At 42.1% G+C, this 19,248-nt stretch overlaps 1 protein-coding gene and 2 long non-coding RNA genes across 4 annotated transcripts in view; all 3 read left to right on the top strand.

The window, feature by feature from the left end:
* The window catches only part of LOC115588006 (B-cell receptor CD22-like), a 32,705-nt gene extending 31,311 nt beyond the window's left edge, over nt 1-1,394 (top strand). The window contains exons 9-10 of the mRNA XM_030428241.1: nt 988-1,259; nt 1,386-1,394. Coding sequence (XP_030284101.1) covers nt 988-1,259; nt 1,386-1,394 — 281 coding nt within the window. The remainder of the gene's footprint in view (nt 1-987; nt 1,260-1,385) is intronic.
* Nucleotides 1,395-1,460: 66 nt separating this feature from the next.
* Nucleotides 1,461-7,104, top strand: LOC115587815 (uncharacterized). 2 transcript variants are annotated; one of them, XR_003985187.1, is made up of 4 exons: nt 1,461-1,510; nt 1,956-2,016; nt 6,472-6,617; nt 6,830-7,104. It is a non-coding gene; the product is annotated as an uncharacterized LOC115587815 (long non-coding RNA). The 2 variants fall into 2 exon arrangements; XR_003985188.1 differs by having other exon boundaries at nt 6,475-6,617.
* A 9,119-nt stretch (nt 7,105-16,223) lies between these two features.
* On the top strand, nt 16,224-17,152 carry LOC115587779 (uncharacterized). The gene is made up of 3 exons (XR_003985167.1): nt 16,224-16,237; nt 16,345-16,411; nt 16,593-17,152. It is a non-coding gene; the product is annotated as an uncharacterized LOC115587779 (long non-coding RNA).
* The last annotated feature ends 2,096 nt before the right edge of the window (nt 17,153-19,248 follow it).

The raw sequence follows: 19,248 nt of genomic DNA on the forward strand, positions 1-19,248 counted from the left end.
TCTAGACAGCCACTGTGACAAAAGGAGACAATGATAACAGAAACAGAGAAAGATACATATTATATACATTTATATATATTCTAATTGTTCATTAATACATGTTCATATCTCCTGCAGATGCTCCAAGACTTCCCTCTCTGTCAGTGAGTCCCTCTGCTGAGATAGTGGAGGGCAGTTCAGTGAATCTGACCTGTAGCAGTGATGCTAACCCAGCAGCTAATTACACCTGGTACAAGAAGAATGGAGATCCAGACCTTCAACCTCTCAGTAAAGAACCACAGCTTGTCTTCAGTTCCATCCAGTCCTCTGACTCTGGAGAGTATTACTGTACAGCTGAGAACGAGCTGTGGAGGAGGACGTCTGAATACATCTCCATAAATGTGACATGTGAGTTTTATTCTTGAGATAACATATCTCTTAAATCTGTCCAGTCGAATGTTTTTGTGCCACACATTCTCAGCTGTAATTCATTGAGCAGCTCCAAGAGACTTCAGATCTTTCATGCAGTTTCCTGACCAGATTGGAACAGTGCTACACACAGCCGTTCACAGTGTACGATTAAAATAGCATATGAACTACTGTAATAACACATTTAACGTAGAATAATCTTTTTACATCTCTCCTTTAGATGCTCCAAGACTTCCCTCTGTGTCAGTGAGTCCCTCTGCTGAGATAGTGGAGGGCAGTTCAGTGACTCTCAACTGTAGCAGTGATGCTAACCCAGCAGCTAATTACACCTGGTACAAGGAGAAACAAGAAGTGATTCAAGGACCAGACGGAATTTATCATTTCTCCTCCATCAGCTCTGAGGACAGAGGGAACTACTCCTGCAAGTCTGAGAATCAGTATGGAGAGATCAACTCTTCCTCTCTATTTGTAGATGTCCAGTGTGAGTAACATGAGGAAGTCACTTAGCTTGACAATGGGACTAAAATAAAATGTTGACTAATATTGATTAGTTGTCTCTCTGTACATGTTCTCCTCCAGATGCTCCAAAGCTTCCCTCTGTGTCAGTGAGTCCCTCTGCTGAGATAGTGGAGGGCAGTTCAGTGAATCTGACCTGTAGCAGTGATGCTAACCCAGCAGCTAATTACACCTGGTACAAGAAGAATGAAGACTCACCAAAAGCGTCAGGACAGATGTTCACCATCACTGACATCAGAGCTGAACACAGTGGGAGTTATTTCTGTGAAGCCCAGAACAGCAGAGGACGTCATAACTTCTCCTTACAGCTGACTGTTGTGGCAGGTGAGTTTGTGGCAGGTGAGTTATTAATTCCCCAACATGATCAGTTTTTTGTTTGTGAAACCTTTGACAAAAAAAAAACCCCTCTCTCACACTTCAATTGTTTTTGTCCAACATACAGTCACATTTTGGCCCAATAGTTCTTGTAACTTCCAGTGTTTGTTCTCTGTCACTGTTTTCCAGCTACATGGAAGTTACCAGTTGGTCTTTCAACCACTGCTGTTATTCTGGTCTTCATACTACTCGCTGTCTTGTTCTGCATCAGGTGAGCAGTTCAGTTTCTCTGTGATTGAATTTACTTTGCATCTTAAAGGAAAGACTTACATATGTAAGATGACAGAGTTATTGGCCGTCTAGTCCCTCTGATATCAAGCTTGTTTTAAGAAGAACATGTTTTGAGGTACCGCAGTAGCTCAGTTGGTAGAGCCAGCGCCTCATGTACAGAGACTGCAGTGGTCCTGGGTTTGAATCTGATCTGTGGCCCTCTGCTGCACCTCATCCACCACTTTGTCACTCTTATGAATTCATCTTTGACACCAAAGCCTATCAGTCACTACATCCCTTGAGTACACCAACCATTCATTCTTTCAGTGTGCATTTGAGCATTGTACGAATGTATACTATAAAAAATATGAACCTATCTTCTAAAGTCTACGATGAGTTACACCATTTGTTTGTTTCTCTGTTCGGACACTTTATCGTCTCCTCAGAAGAGTGAGGTCTTCACAACACCAGTCTGAGGCTGAGGAGAGACCAGACAACAGAGCACAGGTATAAACAGAAAGATCTTACCTTGGGCTTCTTTACCTACTTTCTTCCTCCCATGAATCATTTCCTTTTCCTTCTATCACCCTCTCATTCTTTTCTGTGTGCACCTCAACTTATGACCAGAATTAAGATAATGTAAAGGATTTGCTGCAGTGGAAGGGCAGAATTTATACCAAAATTACAAAATTTGTGAACTTTCATTTAAATACCCACAATAAATGAAGCACTGTCCAACAATGCATCTATCACAGGGTTCAACTGTTGAATTAAAGGGGCACTATGTAGTTATTGGAGAAGACATTTAAAATCAGATGTTAATATTTACAAAATGAATGAGGTTATAATATAAACTCAAATATTTATTATTTCTCTAAGTCAATTGTAATGCTTCATGCAACATCATGCTGAAATTAATACAACACATTTATGAACGACTGAGTACATTACCTCACATGGGGCACCATAAGTAGTGTGACATTGATTGGGTTTTGGGTTAAATTTGACTGTCAATAATAATTTATTGTTATCAGGGATAAATATTAATTTTGACAAATAAGATCCAATTCACATCAGGTCACCTCAGGGCACCACCCTCAAAGAAGGGAAAAGACAGCCATTTCACAAAATCAGTCTCAAAATGACCATAACAGCTAGTAATGGTTGAATGGATTTTGGAGTCCATGACAAAGTAGAGGTTGGCAACATTCAGTCTTGTACAAGTTGAATAGACAGCATGTAGGTTCAAAAGGCTTTTATTTAACACAAATATGAAAACACTTAATCTAACTCTGTACTATAAACAGGTTTGTGTGTGTGTGTGTGTGTGTGTGTGTGTGTGTCTGGCAGAACAAAGAAGAAACAGTGGTGGTTTTTGCATCATGTGCTCACTGATATCACATGTGGGAGTGATGTGCTTCAGACACAAGGACTGTGTGTGTGTGTGACATAATGATTATAGAATATGGTTGGTTGCATGCAAAGACTCTGAGTCTGTGTGAAGAATAATTCTACTAACGTCAAATTAGCCGTGTAGCAAAGCAAACTACCAGTAACCTGACCTGAGATCACAATAACATCCAAACAGTGAACAATGATTTAACACATGTGCGTTCCATCAACCAGAGCTAAAAGTCCTGTGCTAAGCTGTGCTATGCTATGCTGTGTGCTGTCTATGCCCAGTTCAACGTGACCAGTCTTCGAAGAAAAGGTGCTGGTGGTTCCTTGGCTGATGAGCCAAGTAGGAGAAGGTTGGGATTCCAATGTTGAAAAATGCTGTTCTTCTTGTGCAAGGTCTGCTGAAAGACAGCAGGTGGACGAAACTGGTTGCTCTCTTCCTTTGCAAGGATAGCAGTTCTGTGCTAACTGGCTTGGTTTTCTTTGGATTGTGTAGTTAGCTGGTAAGCTTTGCATTGCAGCTGCTGGCATTAACTACACTGGAATACTTGCAGGACCTCACATCGCTGCTGTGAGGAGAAGTTCTTTGGGCCTGCTGCAAATGTAGCTGGCAACTCTCAACAGCTGTTAGGTCCAGAAGACGAGACTTTGAGGACAGGCAGCACTGTGGGAAGAGAGGTGGAGAATAGAGAGAACAAAAGAAGGTTGGGTTTTGTCCATCTGGTCAGAGGGGGGTCTGTCATCCTGACCAATAATAGCTCAAGGCTGAATTTGCTCCCAGGTGTGTAGACTGGGGAATTCTGGGAAACTGAGATCAGTTCAAAGTCCATTTTAAAATTCACAATGAATGACTACATCTGTGGATCCCAACAAAATAAACAAGCTGTTCTCAGAGGACAATAAGGACCCAGAACACTGTTTGAAGCTAGAAAGGTGGCAGGGTCCACCACCTGTAAACAAAGTAAAACAGGATGTAAATGTGTTGTCCTTCAAGGTCAGTTTGTATATTCAGTTTGTTTAGACACAAATATGAATGTGTTTTGAATGAATGTTGTGACCTCTGCTGGTGAGCAGTAGGTAGTGTAATAACAAATACAAGCTTCAGGATCACACATGGCTATGTCTTAGCAAATTAGGCTGAAAACTCTCCACTTTTCACTTAATTGAATGTTGGTTTGATGCTACAGCACAGTTAATGTTTTATTTACTACCAAGACCCACTGTTGTAATATTACCTTTAGCCACCCTAAAAACCAATCTGTTACATTTTATCTTGTTTTTTTACCACATTTACATAGTCATTGGGTCCTATTGTTTAGTCTCACGATGCTATTGGATAGTACATTTGTTTATAAGTCCCACCTCATGGCCATGAACTCACACAACCTCTCATGGTTTCCTTCGGACAACATTGCTTTGTTTAATTGGACTAAATTCATCAGATTCAAGTAAGTAATATGTCTTTTATATTTTTTTTTGTTGTGATCACAATGTCTAGAACATGTACGTATGGAGTTTTTGTAGAATAGATTCATCAAGTTTCATTTAGAGCTTGTTACATATTTGTTGTAATATTACAACGTTGGGTGAGTGCGGTAGTCAAAATAGCAGGCTTGTTGCAGTGGGAACAAACAGGTTGTATTCTCTCCACTACACTACTGCCTGAAACAGAGTGTTTTTTTATACATGGAAAGTATACATACTACCCTTGGGTTCAAATTTGACTGATTTAAAAGTTTATCTCCAAAAAAATGTAGTTAATTTGATCAGACTGACCTAAAATTCCACAACTTTGTCCACAAAGAGGATATCAACAGACAATTCAGTTCTGAGAAAGTTGAACATTTTCCTGGATGTTTGATGTGGATGTAAGTGGGGGTATGCATGTTTTCCTTTTAGTATGATAATTAGAGGGCATTACAAGCAGTATTGTCATGTCAAGGCAGTATTGTGTGACTTAATGGCTGGTGATTGGGATGCACATTTCTTTTAGCATGATAAGTAGAGAGCATAGGCTAAGCCATTTACATTTACATTTAGGGCATTTAGCAGATGCTTTTGTCCAAAACGACTCACAATAAGCAGACAGTATTGTCTGCCTGGAAAACATTGGGGAATTCACTATGTGGGAACAGCCAGGCAGGTGCGCCTGCCCAACTGTGACCTTGAAGACGAGAAGAGCTTGAAGAAAAAGGGGAGAGGAAGCAATGACGTCAGAGTGGAGGGGAATCACAACATCTGTGCTGTCAAATTGTCTGACAACAGGGCCATCACACTTGTGTTGTCCTTTGCTGGACCTGAACCTGTGCAGAAGATTCAACGCTGGGACAAAGCCAGCCGAACCTACACTGAAGTTGAGAGGCCTTACATTGTTGGTGCCAACAACAAGTACATGGGAGTTGTGGATTTGTTGGACTCATTTACAGCCAAATAGAGGTCCCCCATCAAATCCTGTCACAGGTACATGTACATCTTCTGGCACACCATCATCCTCTCTCAAGATCTCTAGCAAAGAGACAGTGAACAGGAGACAGTTTCAGGCACAGCCAGCATCCTCTCTCATCCTGGTGAACATGGCGCTCCAAACTCCAAAGAAAGGACAACCATCTTCAGGCCAAGGGAGCCCAGCAACAGTGACATCAGGAAGACCTCTGACTCCTCAGAAGAGACCATCCAAGAGAAGTGCACACCTCCCATTGGATGTACGCAAGGACCTAGTTGCGCATTTCCCAGTGAAGACAGGGAGAGGAAGATGCAGACACTGCACTAACATGCAATGCAGCAAGTGTGATGTTCACCTTTGCTTTTCAAGGACAAGAACTGTTTTTGGGACTTATACTATGAATGAAAGTCAGCCATGAAAAGGAAAAAAGGAATGAAGAAGTCACTAGAAAAAGCTATTTATTAAAAATTTTTTAAAAAAATTATTAATAAAAATATGAATGTGTGATTATTATTAATGTTATATACCTTTATGGGGCTAAGTAAGCAATCAACTCTGCAAATGAATCCTTAGTTGTTCTGAATTGTTGTTCAGAGAACATGAGTACACATACAGAAATTCTGCTCCCACCTAAGCCCAACGTTGCAATATTACAACATTTCTCTAAAAACGTACATAAACATTTTTTTTTCAAAAACTCTTTCATTTCTGCATCAGAGGCCTCCTACAACAACATCTGAAGGGTCAAACAATTTTTTTTTTTAGGTTTTTCTATATTTGGGTCTTACAGGATTAAAGGGCTAGTTCACCCAAAAACAAAACTACATGTTTCTACATGTTGGCCTTCTCTCCAATATAATGGAACTAAATGGCACATTGCCTCCACCTTGTTGTGAAAACTTTCATATAGGAACTATTTTTGTATCAGCGTAAAGAAGGAAGCAAACGTCTACTTAAGTTATCACCAGCAATCCCTTGAAAGAGAGATTGCTGTAGAGTTTTTCTAGATGTATTTTTGGCACACAAGCCGAGTACATAGTTTAATTATATTGTGTTAGGGTTTCTTTGTCAAGAGTTTGAATACATGGAATATGTAAAAGTACTCTTGTCCCTGTGACCAGCAGACAGAAGAACTTCACTACGGCAGCGTACGATTCATACGGACCCAGGCAGACACTCTTCACTCAGACGTCAGCCCAGCTCGGCCTCACAGGAATGAGGAGGAGAATGTTGTATACGCGACTACAAACTTCATCAGTGCCTCAGGGTGAGCAGCTCCTCAAACAAGATAATCTTTGCTGCTGTTTGAGTTTAAATGAAAAACACATGAAGTTTGAAGGTTTGTCAACAAACATTTGTTGCTGTTTTTTGGATGTTTTTTTATTCTAAACTGTAATTTCATGATTTTTGGAGGTTTATGTTAATTATTATATCATTTGTTCAACAAACTATTTTAATTTCTGTTTAATTCCTCTACAGAACAAACCATCAGGCAGCTGTGGAGGATCCATCTGCACTGTACAGCAGAGTTATCAAAAGCCGCCGATTGTGACAACAGCATGGCTCTGTGGTTGGTATTGATGGATCTTTTCTTCACTGATGGTTTGACTAAGAACACAGCGTTTGGGCAACAATATTTAATTAAAACCTCATTTATATTAATGAGAGCAGACTGAACATTAGAGACACCTCTGTGTGTAACACATGCAGTTCCAAAAATGACCACAACACCTTCCTACAACTGTTCAAACATGAATGGAACATCATCACCTTCATGAAGGCAGAATTTATTACAAGACTGTTTTGTTTAACTGTATTTGTTTAGCTTTGTTGTAACTGTTTATATCACAAGTCAAATATCCTTTGTTTGTATTCACATGCTCATTTTCTAAATTTGTTTAATTTGATTTTTTTTTCCTTTATGGCTTTATTGATAGCTCAGCTGAAGATGTGACAGGAAACAGGATGAGAGGGTTAGGGTTAGGGGGAGTGACATGCAGCAGGCCGCAGGCCGGGAATCGAACCCGAGGCTACTGCAGCAAGGACGAAGCCTCTGTACCTCGGACGCTTCCTTTACAAACTGAACTGAACGGCACCCCCTGAATTTGTATTTTTACTTCACTGAATTCACAGCTCACTATAATTAACAGTCTATATTGCTGTTTGTGTCTATCTACTTTGAAAACTCTGTTTACATTCGTCACATTTCATCATCCTGCATGGAAAATAGCAAGTAAGACTTAAAAGAAAAACTCTTCTCTCTGACCGTATGTTGGCCAAATGACCAAAACTTTACTTTTTGTACAGCTTTTTTACTTTGCATATGTATTCAGGTCTGATTAAACGGAAGCTTTATCACATAATTGTGTTGTTGTGTCTGATATTAAAAGCACTCAACCACATTGGGACATGAATTCACTTTTAAAAGATAATTTTAGATTAAATAGGGTTCATCAATCCGTAAATGGTGTGATGCTAATGTTACACCCTGAAAAGTGGAAATCTCAGTAACGATACCCTGACACAATGCCTCCACTCTGGCAGCTTCATTGAAGACCACATTTTTACAAAAGTATTAATAGATGGTACAAAAGTTCCCAATTTTCTGTGATATCATAATATACAAAAGTACATATTTCCTGCAAGTCCATGTTTCATTGGGATTTTCTTCAAGTTCAAGTTACTTTATTAGTACCCTTGTTTGCAGTAGAAGACTTCTGATACACTCATAAGGGAAAACATAGAGACACAATCACACATCATACAACATCATCATCCTTCTGTCATTTAACAGGTAGATATTTTTGCATTTTTCACTTTCTTTTGAAAGGTTAAATTAAAAACAACAGGTAAATACACAGGAAATGTCATGTCATTGTCCATAACCGCTTCAACCCTTTTATGCGGTCGCAAGGTTTGTTGCTGGAGCAGATCCCAGCTGTCTCCGGGCGAGGGCAGGGTCCTCCCTCCCCAGCTCATTCCAGGGCCCTATACTGATGGCAGAAGTCGCCACGCAAGGTGCCAAATGCACATCAGGAGAAATTTGGAGTTCAGTATCTTGCTCAAGGACATTTCGACATGCAGCTCAGCCTGGAGCCAGTATCTGAACCATCGCCCTTCTGGTCACTAGCCGACCTGCTCTACCCACTGACCTACAGCCACCCAAGACAGGAAATGTTCTATGAATAAACATACATTTAAATTATCCAACATAATTTTCACCAACAATGACCATGCCATCCTTTAGCATAAAGGTAGTTTAAATGGATTAATAGGGGATTTGATGAGGAAAGGGAAGGGGGTCAAGGTAGGGGGATGAAGGAAAAGTGGAATAGAGTACACTGGATGAACAGATAGAGGAAACGAGTACGTTGGAGAGTGGAAAGGAGGGTTGAGTACATTGGACGACGGAAAGGGGGGTTGAGGTAGATGGATGAAGCAAAAGGGGGTACGGTAAGTGTGAGATAAAGGTTTGACATTGGGCCCTATTGCAAACAGCGAGGTTGAGGTGTCTGAGCAGTGAGAGGAGTTGATGCTTTGTGCAGCGGAGGAGTTACGATAAAGCTTCCCAGTTGGGAGGGAGTCTTGGAAGGTAGCTTCCTTGGAAGGGTGATTAGAGGAATTTGAGGGATGTGCTGGGTACTACAGTTAATTTGGTGGAAAGGGGAACTTCTGAGATGTATGAAGAGTCGTGGAGGACCTCCATGCCTGGGTGGAAACCAAAAGGTGGCAAAATGGGTGGGGTTGTGAGGGCAAGTGGACCTGGCATGGGCTCCACCGCAGAAAGACCAGATGTGCAATAGATGCAGTGCAACCCTCCTTAAAGTTATTGCATACCATCATTCCAAACTCATGGAGGACTGGCCTCCCCCTTTTGTTGACCCCATGGGGAAGCGGGCTGTGGGTTGGCACGTGGGCAGGGAGCAGGAATGTCTGTGATGGGGGAAGGAGGTGTAGCAGGTGCCAGACTACTAAATGTGGGTGGAGCACATATGGGTGTGGCCAGAGGTTGGGGCAGGGTGGCAGTGATGACACATTCAGTTGCTGGGTGTGAGGGGGCTCTTGAAAGGTTGCAAGTCAAGGAGGGTCTTGCCTTGAACTCAATAGAACTCTGAGTCAGGGCCCCCATTAGACGCAGGTGGTGGAACTGGTGGAGGCAGCCTGCAGCTTGGGTGGATAAATGGAAATGTTAGAAATTAAAACCTGTGCCACCGAACCACAGAACAAGGGGGGCGGTAGGGAGGCGTGGCAGAAGCCAGAGTAAAGTTACCGGTGGCTGTGGGGTTGAAGTTGGTTGGAGCAGTCCCCCAGTCTTCGTTGCAGACGCTGCTCCTGTTCCTGGGTCAGCCAATGCCCCTCTGGCCCCTGGTTCTCTGTTAGCAGCCCAACCAACACCTTTTCCAAACCCTGAGTTTTCCATCCCTGCTGACCCACTACCAGACCTGACTGACCCACTACCAGATAATCAGTCAGTACCCTTCTCTGAAAGCCAACCAGACCTGCCTCATGACATAGTCCTGGGCCTCAGTTTAACCTCGAGTCCTGCTGCCCTGTTTCCGACCTCCTGCTCTAGTGTCCAGCTGCTATGGCTTGTTATTAAATCTTGCCTTTTGCTCTTTACCCTGCCTGCCTCTAGAGTGACTTACGTTTGGGTCCTCACTATTGTTGCCACAAGTAACATCCAGTTTGTTTTCTAAACATTAGCTCACACACACTCTGATGAATGTCTGGTTTAGGCTTTTTAATTTAATCAAAGCTCAGATTAAAATCAAGGCGAACTGAACCTTTGCTGTTCTGCTGCCTCGCCTTTGGAACAATATCACATTTAGTTTTCAGTTTGCTGATACATCCATGTTTTACCCTCATTGCTTGTAAAGCAACAGTAAGAATCATTTCTTCATTTCATCTTAAGAGTTCACAGGCGTTCATCTTGACATACATGTTAATAATATAAAGAGGAAGTGAGCCAGCAAGTTAACACCTCGATGTGTGTATAAGACAAGTGAACCAACCAGAGAGAGACAAACTGTCTCGTGACCGCGTCTTCCCTCTTCATGTAGAAGTGTTTGGTGAGATGAGCTGACATTAAGTACTTCTCATGTATGTGATCGACCTGCTGATTTAAAGATGTGAGGAGAAGCTATGAGTTTAACAGAAGCAGCAAGTGGATTTATTGTCGTCCTTCTCTCTGTACAAGGTACTGTACGTCTACATTCATACTGTAACACTGTTAGCATGGTGGTTTTATAGTAAAGATTTGATGGGCAACAGTGCACAGTTAAGAGTTAGTAAAGCTGTGTTTCTGTGGATGAACAGTGACAGTACATACTGTACATTAACAATGGAAAAATCTGAAGAGAAAATCTGTTAAATAAAATGAATCGCCCTGAGGAACTTCCTCCATCGTTCAAACTTCCTCCAAACTGAACTTGAGCCTGCGTTCGTAGGCGTTAGAGGCTGGTCGATGTGCTCCGATAGCATAATTAACACAGGAACTGCAGTTCAAAAATAACATGAATCTCTATCATGTCTTTCATGTCAAGAGAAATTAAATACCATTAGAGTCACAAAATGGATAACAAGAGTACGTCAAATGAATTTGTAGAAATAATGTGATCAAAATTAGAGATGATGATACAAGTTTATTAAATAGGATAAACCCCTTGAGATGAACCATCTCGTTTTCGAGGGGGTCCTAAAAGAATAACGTGGACGTGCTGCTTTTAGTAATGAAGCCACAGAGAATTATCACCTGACTCCAGTTCCTGTCAGCTTCACAGAGTTTGATTTGTTTCATGTTTTTTAACTTAAATGTTTGAGTTCCCTCTCAGTGTTCCTATCAGCCTCGTTTTCTGCAGCAGCTGTTTTGAGTGAAACATCTCTAAAAACCAGCTGTACACTACATGCCCAGCACCAAACAACAGACGGAGTTAGCATCTCGCTGGACACCAAAGTAGAGTATTTAGCTGCTAGACAGATATTTTATCAGTATTTCTGAGTATTTCTTGCTTCAAGATACATTTCTCAGTATTTTCTATCTGTGAGAAAAGTTGCTCACACCTCAGAGTTCTGTATTTCTCTGCAGTTCTCATTCACACTCTGCAGCAGCCTGACCACAGGAAGATAACCAGCAGACACTTGTTTCATGCGTCACACTTGTGCTGTGTTAAAGTACACAGTCTCAACACATTGTTGCTCCTTCACTGCAGCCTCTGTGTGATGTCCGTCCTCAGTGCTCTCAGAGATCAGGTGCACATCTTTCACTGTTCCTTTGCTTTAAATATTCTCATGTAAACCTTAATGATTTGTACATTTCTCCACACCTCTGTCGACTTTGTCATGAACCACAATTACCACTGAAACTTGATTTACAGTATCAACCCAATTTTAAAACTGACCTTAAGAGAAACGTGTGATACAGATCAAGCCTTACTTAACGTTCTAGTTAAGATAACAGAGACTGCCCAAAAACCTGTTGATGAATTTTCATTATCCTGATTAACACAGGTGAGAAAAGAGAGTTGAAGTATTTAATGAGGCTCCTTCGAGGAGAACAAAGCTCAACATTACATGTAGTGAGACAGTGTATTGCTTTAACAGTAGCCTCTTTCACACTGCCGTTTGCATGCGGGGATCCTGCGCCAATTCTCCGCACCCTCCCCTGTGTGAAAGTTTTAGATGGAGAGGGGGGAAATTTGGCTCCGGCACTGATCCGCCTCTGGAGGTAGTATCAGGGCCGCATTATTGGTGAGCCATCCCAGTGTGAACGGATAATCCGGAGGCGCGGAGCGAGGGCGTGTCGGTCTGACAGTCAGATAACTACACAGGTCCTTCACTCAACTAAATACAGAGAAATGTCCCACAAAGCAACGTTACAGGACCGAACAACAGTAACGTAGTAACTGTAACTGTCTTTGGCAACTTATATGAGGAAAACAAATACCACAGCTGTACGTGGAGAAGCGTCTGTCCTCCTGTCCGTCCTCCCGACTCTTCCTCACATTTCTGCTCAAAAAACAGCGTTTGTCACTGGCAAAAAACTTTAACTCACCGAGTGTTTGTGATGAAAATAAATCACCGCGACCACCAGCCCTCCAGACCGAGACTTCAGGGAGCAATTCCCCCAGAAAACAGCCTCCATCCCCGCAAGTGAAAGAGTCAGACAGCGTCCTGTTTACTGATGGTGATTATGTATAATTATGTAATTTAGCGCGAAAAACTTAACTCCGTCACTTTCCAGGATGATTGGTGGGTCAGGATCTCAATCACTACACATTATAACAGCATTTAGATGATTATAAACTGTCCGCGGATTTTGGATTAACGGGCGAACACCTGGGGAAACACCGACGTCATCAACATGACGTGTACCGTCACGCCTCTTTAGGAGCCGCAGCGCCGGCTTTCTGTGTGAATTAAACACGTGAAGGCGGAGATGCTTCACTCTGTGTGAATCACCATCGGCGGAGAATTGGCGAACCACCGCTCCGGAGATAATGTGGAGAGGCTGTTTAGAAACGGCTAGTGTTGAAGGACACTTCCTGGTCTCTGACTATTTAACTTGTTGCCCAAATACTGCTTGTTCAAGTCACGTTGTAATTGAAGGAAGAATATGGTGTTTGGTCGATCGTGAAGTTTGTGTGTTTCTGGTATGAGATATAGTGAAGGTTAGTGAAGGCACAGGAACCTCTGACCACACAGAAGTCTGTGACCTCGATCATGACCTCAGGGTGACTCTACCTCCTCCTCTGTAAGTAGAGTGGGAGATGTATACAGACACATTTACTACTATGAACCTGTGAGACTGAACGTATGAAAATTCCTTTACAAAGCCGTCTGAAGGCTGCCTTTACTCGCCCACCAAACACAAGTTTGTATGAAGAGAGCCACAGTGTGTTGAGAAGTGTAGCTTCACAAACTGAAGCTCCTCCACTGTAGTATAAATCTGTCTCCTGATGATGTTTAAAGTCTGATTGTAGTTTCTGATGTTCTCTGTGTTACAGTGATACAGGGTCAGGATGGCTGGGGAGTGACTTACAGCTCTACTGAGATCTGTGCCTTAAAAGGATCAACAGTGGAAATAAACTGCACCTACACATACCCATCCAGATTATTTGGCCGTGATACTGAAGTTAAAGAAACATTCTGGTTTTCTAAACTGAGTGGAAAACCACCTGTGGATCTGAGAACAGACTCAGATTATCAAGATCGTGTTGAGTACAGTTGTTCTGAGAAGAGCTGCACTCTGAGAATCACAGACCTGAGAGAGAGCGACTCAGCTGAGTACAAGTTCAGGTTCATAACAAACCAACCAGGTGGGAGATATACTGGTTCACCTGGAGTCACTTTGAGGATCACAGGTAACAGTTTCATTCATGTTGTAATTATTTCCAAATGTTCAACATCTGCACAACAATAATATAAATGTGTGTGTTTGTTGACAGTTTGTCTAGAATAATGTTCCTTCTTCACATCCAGATCTCCAGGTGAAGGTGACCGAACTTCCTTCTTCCCGTCCAGAGCTGAGCTGTCACAGCAGTTGTCGTCTACCTGATCATTCTTCCTACATCTGGTACAAAAATGGACAGAAAATTCAGTCAGGAACATCTTCTACTTATTCATTCAGTGGTGCTTCTGCAGACAGTTTTTCCTGTGCTGTTAAAGGACATGAGGATTTCCCCTCTCCTCCAGTGTGTGAGTTTACTACACTAACATAACACCATCTGATGGAGTCTGATAACTACATGTATTTTAATATGGAGACCTTCATTGTGACTCTTCATCAACTCTGGTTTAGAAATTTTCAAAACTTTGTTTTATCTTTCAGGTGTTGATGGTCAAACCTGCAACAGTGTGATTTACACTGACAGAAGCATCTGTGCCTTCAAAGGCTCATCAGTGGACATTTCTTGCACTTACAGCAGTTATGACACTATCAGATCTAAATTCTGGTTCAGTCTTCATCATAGTTATCAGTGGCAGAGTCCTTCACAACCTGAGGACCTTAGTGAAGACTCCCAGTTTGCAGGTCGTGTTCAGGTCCTTGAATCAGAGAGAGGACGCTCCACTCTGAGAATCACTGACCTGACAGAGAGTGATTCAGCTCAGTATCACTTCAAATACACAACAGGAAGCTTTGAATGGAGGAGTAGTTTACCTGGTACAACTCTGATTGTCACAGGTACTGATGAACACACACTGATGTAGAACATCAACACAGAACATTTAGAAACAGTGAACATGTTGAAAATGATGGATCATCATGAGTTTGTGTAATAATTACTGTTGTGTTGGCACTAATGTTCACTGCTAGTTCTAGGAATAGTAACTGTTGTCTTGTCGTGTGTGTACATCTATCAGTGATTTCTGTTAGAACCAGTGATAATAATATTGTTTCTTGTTCTCATATCCAGCTCTGCAGGTGCAGGTGACCAGAATAACAGTCCACCAGTCTGATACTGAGGCAGAGCTGAAGTGTCACAGCAGCTGCAGTCCAGCTGGTCGTTTTTCCTACGTCTGGTTCAAGAACGGACAGAAAGTCACAGGGGTGTAGACATCTTCTTTTAAAGGCCGGGTTTATCCTGGAGACATCATCTCTTGTGCTTTGAAAGGACATGAGAACTACGGCTCTCCTCCAGTCTGTGAGTTTGATCCACTGTGTCAGGAAAAAACACATATGCACACTGGCTAAATATTGCAGACTGACACATGTTAAGAACTAAATGTACAAATTATATCAGTTTCCACCAGGAGGAGTCTGACCAGGGACAGCTCCACGAACACCTCTCTGGACAGCTGCTGTGCCAAATAGAGACAATTACAATAGAAACAGAGAAAGATACACTTCAATCACAACAGTCAATTGTCTGATAACATATTCTAATTGTTCATTAATACATGTTCACATCTCCTCCAGATGCTCCAAAGCTTCCCTCTGTGTCAGTGAGTCCCTCTGCTGAGATAGTGGAGGGCAGTTCAGTGACTCTGGCCTGTAGCAGTGATGCTAACCCAGCAGCTAAATACACCTGGTACAAGGAGAATGGAGATCCAGACCTTCAACCTCTCAGTAAAGAACCACAGCTTGTCTTCAGCTTCATCCAGTCCTCTGACTCTGGAGAGTATTACTGTACAGCTGAGAACGAGCTGGGGAGGAGGACGTCTGAATACATCTCTATTAATGTGACATGTGAGTTTTATTCTTGAGATAACATATCTCTTAAATCTGTCCAGTCGAATGTTTTTGTGCCACACATTCTCAGCTGTAATTCCTTGAGCAGCTCCAAGAGACTTTAGATCTTTCATGCAGTTTCCTGACCAGATTGGAACAGTGCTACACACAGCCGTTCACAGTCTATGAATCAAATAGCATATTAACTACTGTAATGACACATTTAATGTAGAATAATCTTTTTACATCTCTCCTCCAGATGCTCCAAGACTTCCCTCTGTGTCAGTGAGTCCCTCTGCTGAGATAGTGGAGGGCAGTTCAGTGACTCTGACCTGTAGCAGTGATGCCAACCCAGCAGCTAATTACACCTGGTACAAGGAGAATGAAGACTCACCAAAAGCATCAGGACAGATCTTCACCATCACTGACTTCAGAGCTGAACACAGTGGGAATTATTACTGTGAAGCCCAGAACAGAAGAGGAAGGAATGAAACCACCGTACATCTGACTGTTGTGGCAGGTGAGACACTAATTGGTTAATTAACAGAAAAACTGATTAATGAATCCAAAAGTACTAGTGAGGTCCACTACAGTCTATCTAATATCTGTCTATCTCCTTTTCCAGGGAGCTTAAGAACAACAATGATGATAAATATCATCAGGTTGATTCTGGTGGTTCTGACGTCGGTTCTGCTGCTTCTGTTTTGTCTGTGGATGAGGTGAAACTACAAACATTAACATTAACTGATCTGTTACTTTGAATATCTACTTTCACGTTTTCTGAGTTTTTAATGACCATTTTTGTTTGTGTGTCGATTTCCTTCAGGAAGAAGAAAACTCTGAGCTCCACCACTGAACAAAATGAGCCCATAGAGACTGTGGAGATGAGAGAGGTACTGGACCACAGTGATGAGAAATCAGCACATTTACTGTCGATGTTTTTATAACAAAGATCAAGTTAAGAAAACAGTTCTGCTTTAAACATGTCTGAGTTTGTTGTCATTGAAAATCTAACTGTGTCCACGTTCCATTTCTGAGGCCTTTGACTCTCATCTTGTTGTCTCTCCCCATCAGTTGGAGTCTGATCCTGATTACACCAACATCTCACCTTTGAACAGAGAAACTGCAGCATGTGGCAGAAGTTCTGAGTAGCATGCAGCTTTATGTTTACCTGTGCAGGTACATTACATATGTTAAGGATTATATTTGATATGCAAAATGCTGTTTTATCTTTTAATGCTCCTAAAGTAACATTTTATTTTAATGCAGTAACTTGCTTTAAAGAAATACTGATTGTTCTATCACATCACACCTGTCCTGGCAGAGAAAGACATGTGGAACAGGAAGCACAGTATCTCACAGCATGTACATTATATATTAAACACATTGACATGTAACATGAGCCCAGCTCTATCACTCTGTAGCTGTAACATGTTCAAAATACTGCAGTGGCTGATTGAAATAAACATCCAGCTTCCAACAACTCTGTAGTTTGAACATCATGTCAGTTCCCTCTCTGTGCTGCAGAGGGCGACACTGTGCTGAAAGTTTTGGATTTCTGCTTTAAACAAACTCTTTCTGTGTTTAGTCTTCAGAATAAAGGTTTTATTCATCAACAGTGGACACAAATAAAATGTGAATCACTTTGTTTTCTCTGACTGTGTTCTCAGCACTTGTTTGGTTTGTATTTTATTTAGTTGTATTTTTTGCAGTTCTTTAATTCTTGTATTGGCTCCTGCCTGCTCCTCCTGTTTTTGTTGCTTTTTGTATTTTGTATTCAGACCTCAGCTTGTTATTAAAGCTCACCTTTTGTTTCTTACCTTGCCTGCCTCCTGAGTGTCTTGTGTTTGGGTCCTCACAATGTCATGACTCATAAAAATACCAACTGACCAACAATGGACCAGGCGGGGAAAAAATCTCTGATGTGGGAGCTGAAGAAGTGCTGCTTAATTTGTGAACAACTGAACTCTATCACAGGTTCTGTGGACAGGCTGTTTTTCTACAATTGAATCCCAAAGACACTCTGCTCAAGACCAAGGCTGTTGGACTCACAAGTTGTAGTCACTGACTTCACTAACAGCCTGCTAACCTCCTGCCTGCTCCAGCTCCTGTCTCAGCGAGTCACCAGCCTGCTAACTTTGTTTCCAAGCACTGCAGAGGTCCCCCTGTTTGTCTCCTTGGAGGGTCTTCTGCCCTGTGGTTGTGAGTCTCCCCTGTCGACGCAGGTCTTGTTGATGGGTCAGTCGACACCTCTCCAACCGCTGAGGCCATGTCCACACATACCAAAACAATCTTTTTTTTCCCCTGTCTTCTTTGGCATCTTTTAAAGAATATCTGCGTCCAAACAGATTTATTGAAGACGACTCTACATGCTGTAGTTCATATTCCAGGCCTATAGGTGGTGCTTGAAATTCACCAAAAACAGAGAAGAAGAGACGAAGAATGCGCATGAAGCTTGCACAATGTATACAGACAGACAGTAGAAGGAGAAACCAAACACAACAAGAAGAAGACTAAAATAGCTAGTCGATTGTCCATGATCCTTTTATTATAGACAAGCGTGGTGGCAAAGGACCTCAACATTTTGCCCTAATATCCCTAATAGGCTCAATATCTTCTGCAGGATGAATACAAGCATATAGTCCGCCATTGTTGTTGTTGTTGTTGTTATGAGACGTTGCGCGGTTAAGAGGTAGAAGGCTAGAGGTCGAGGGGTGGGGCAATGGCATCAACGATACGCAAAGTATGCAGAGTCGCTGTCCACACGAGAAAGCAAGGATGACGTTTTAAAATGTTTTCACCCTGAGACCAGTTTTCAAAAAAGAAAGTTTACACACAAAAGCGTTTCCATGTGGATGGAGCTACCAATCCCTGCAGACCCACCACCAGACCCCCAGACCATCATTCAGCAGCCTTCTCTGACATCCAGTGACACCTGCCTCATTCCATAGTCCTGGTGCCCTCTCACCTGCCTCCTGTTCTGGTGTCCAAGGGCCTCCAATGGTATCAAGACTCTGGTCCTGGTCTCCAGCTTCCTGAGGGCTTCCAGCTCTGCCACTGGTCTCGTGGCCTCCAGCCGGTCATGGTTTGATATTGAAGGTTGCCTCATGTTCTTTACCTGCCTGCCACACTGACTGCCTTCTCACTATTGTTGCTACATGTAACATCCAGTTTGTTGTCTAAACATTAGCTCACACACAGTCTGATGAATGTCTGGTTTAGGCTTTTTAATTGAATCATGCTCAAATTAAAATCGGGGCTGACTGAACCTTTGCTGTTCTGCTGCCTCGCCTTTGGAATAATATCACACTTAGTGTTTTTGAATTATGTTTGTAGTGCAACAGTAAGAATCATTTCTTCATTTCATCTTGAGGGTTTACAGGCACTCGTCTCTTCATACATGTTAATAATATAAAGAGGAAGTGAGCCAGCCAGTTAACACCTCGATGTGCGTTTAAGACAAATGAACCAACCAGAGAGAGACAAACTGTCTCGTGACCGCGTCTTCCCTCTTTATGTAGAAGTGTTTGGTGAGATGAACTGACATTCAGTACTTCTCATGCATGTGATCGACCTGCTGATTTAACAACGTGAGGAGAAGCTATGAGTTTAACAGCAGCAGCAAGTGGATTTGTTCTCGTCCTTCTCTCTGTACAAGGTACTGTACATCTACATTTATACTGTAAGACTGTTAGCATGGTGGGTTTATAGTAAAGATTTGATGTGCAAC

This window comes from Sparus aurata, chromosome 1, assembly GCF_900880675.1.
Source record: "Sparus aurata chromosome 1, fSpaAur1.1, whole genome shotgun sequence".
NCBI lineage: Eukaryota > Metazoa > Chordata > Actinopteri > Spariformes > Sparidae > Sparus > Sparus aurata.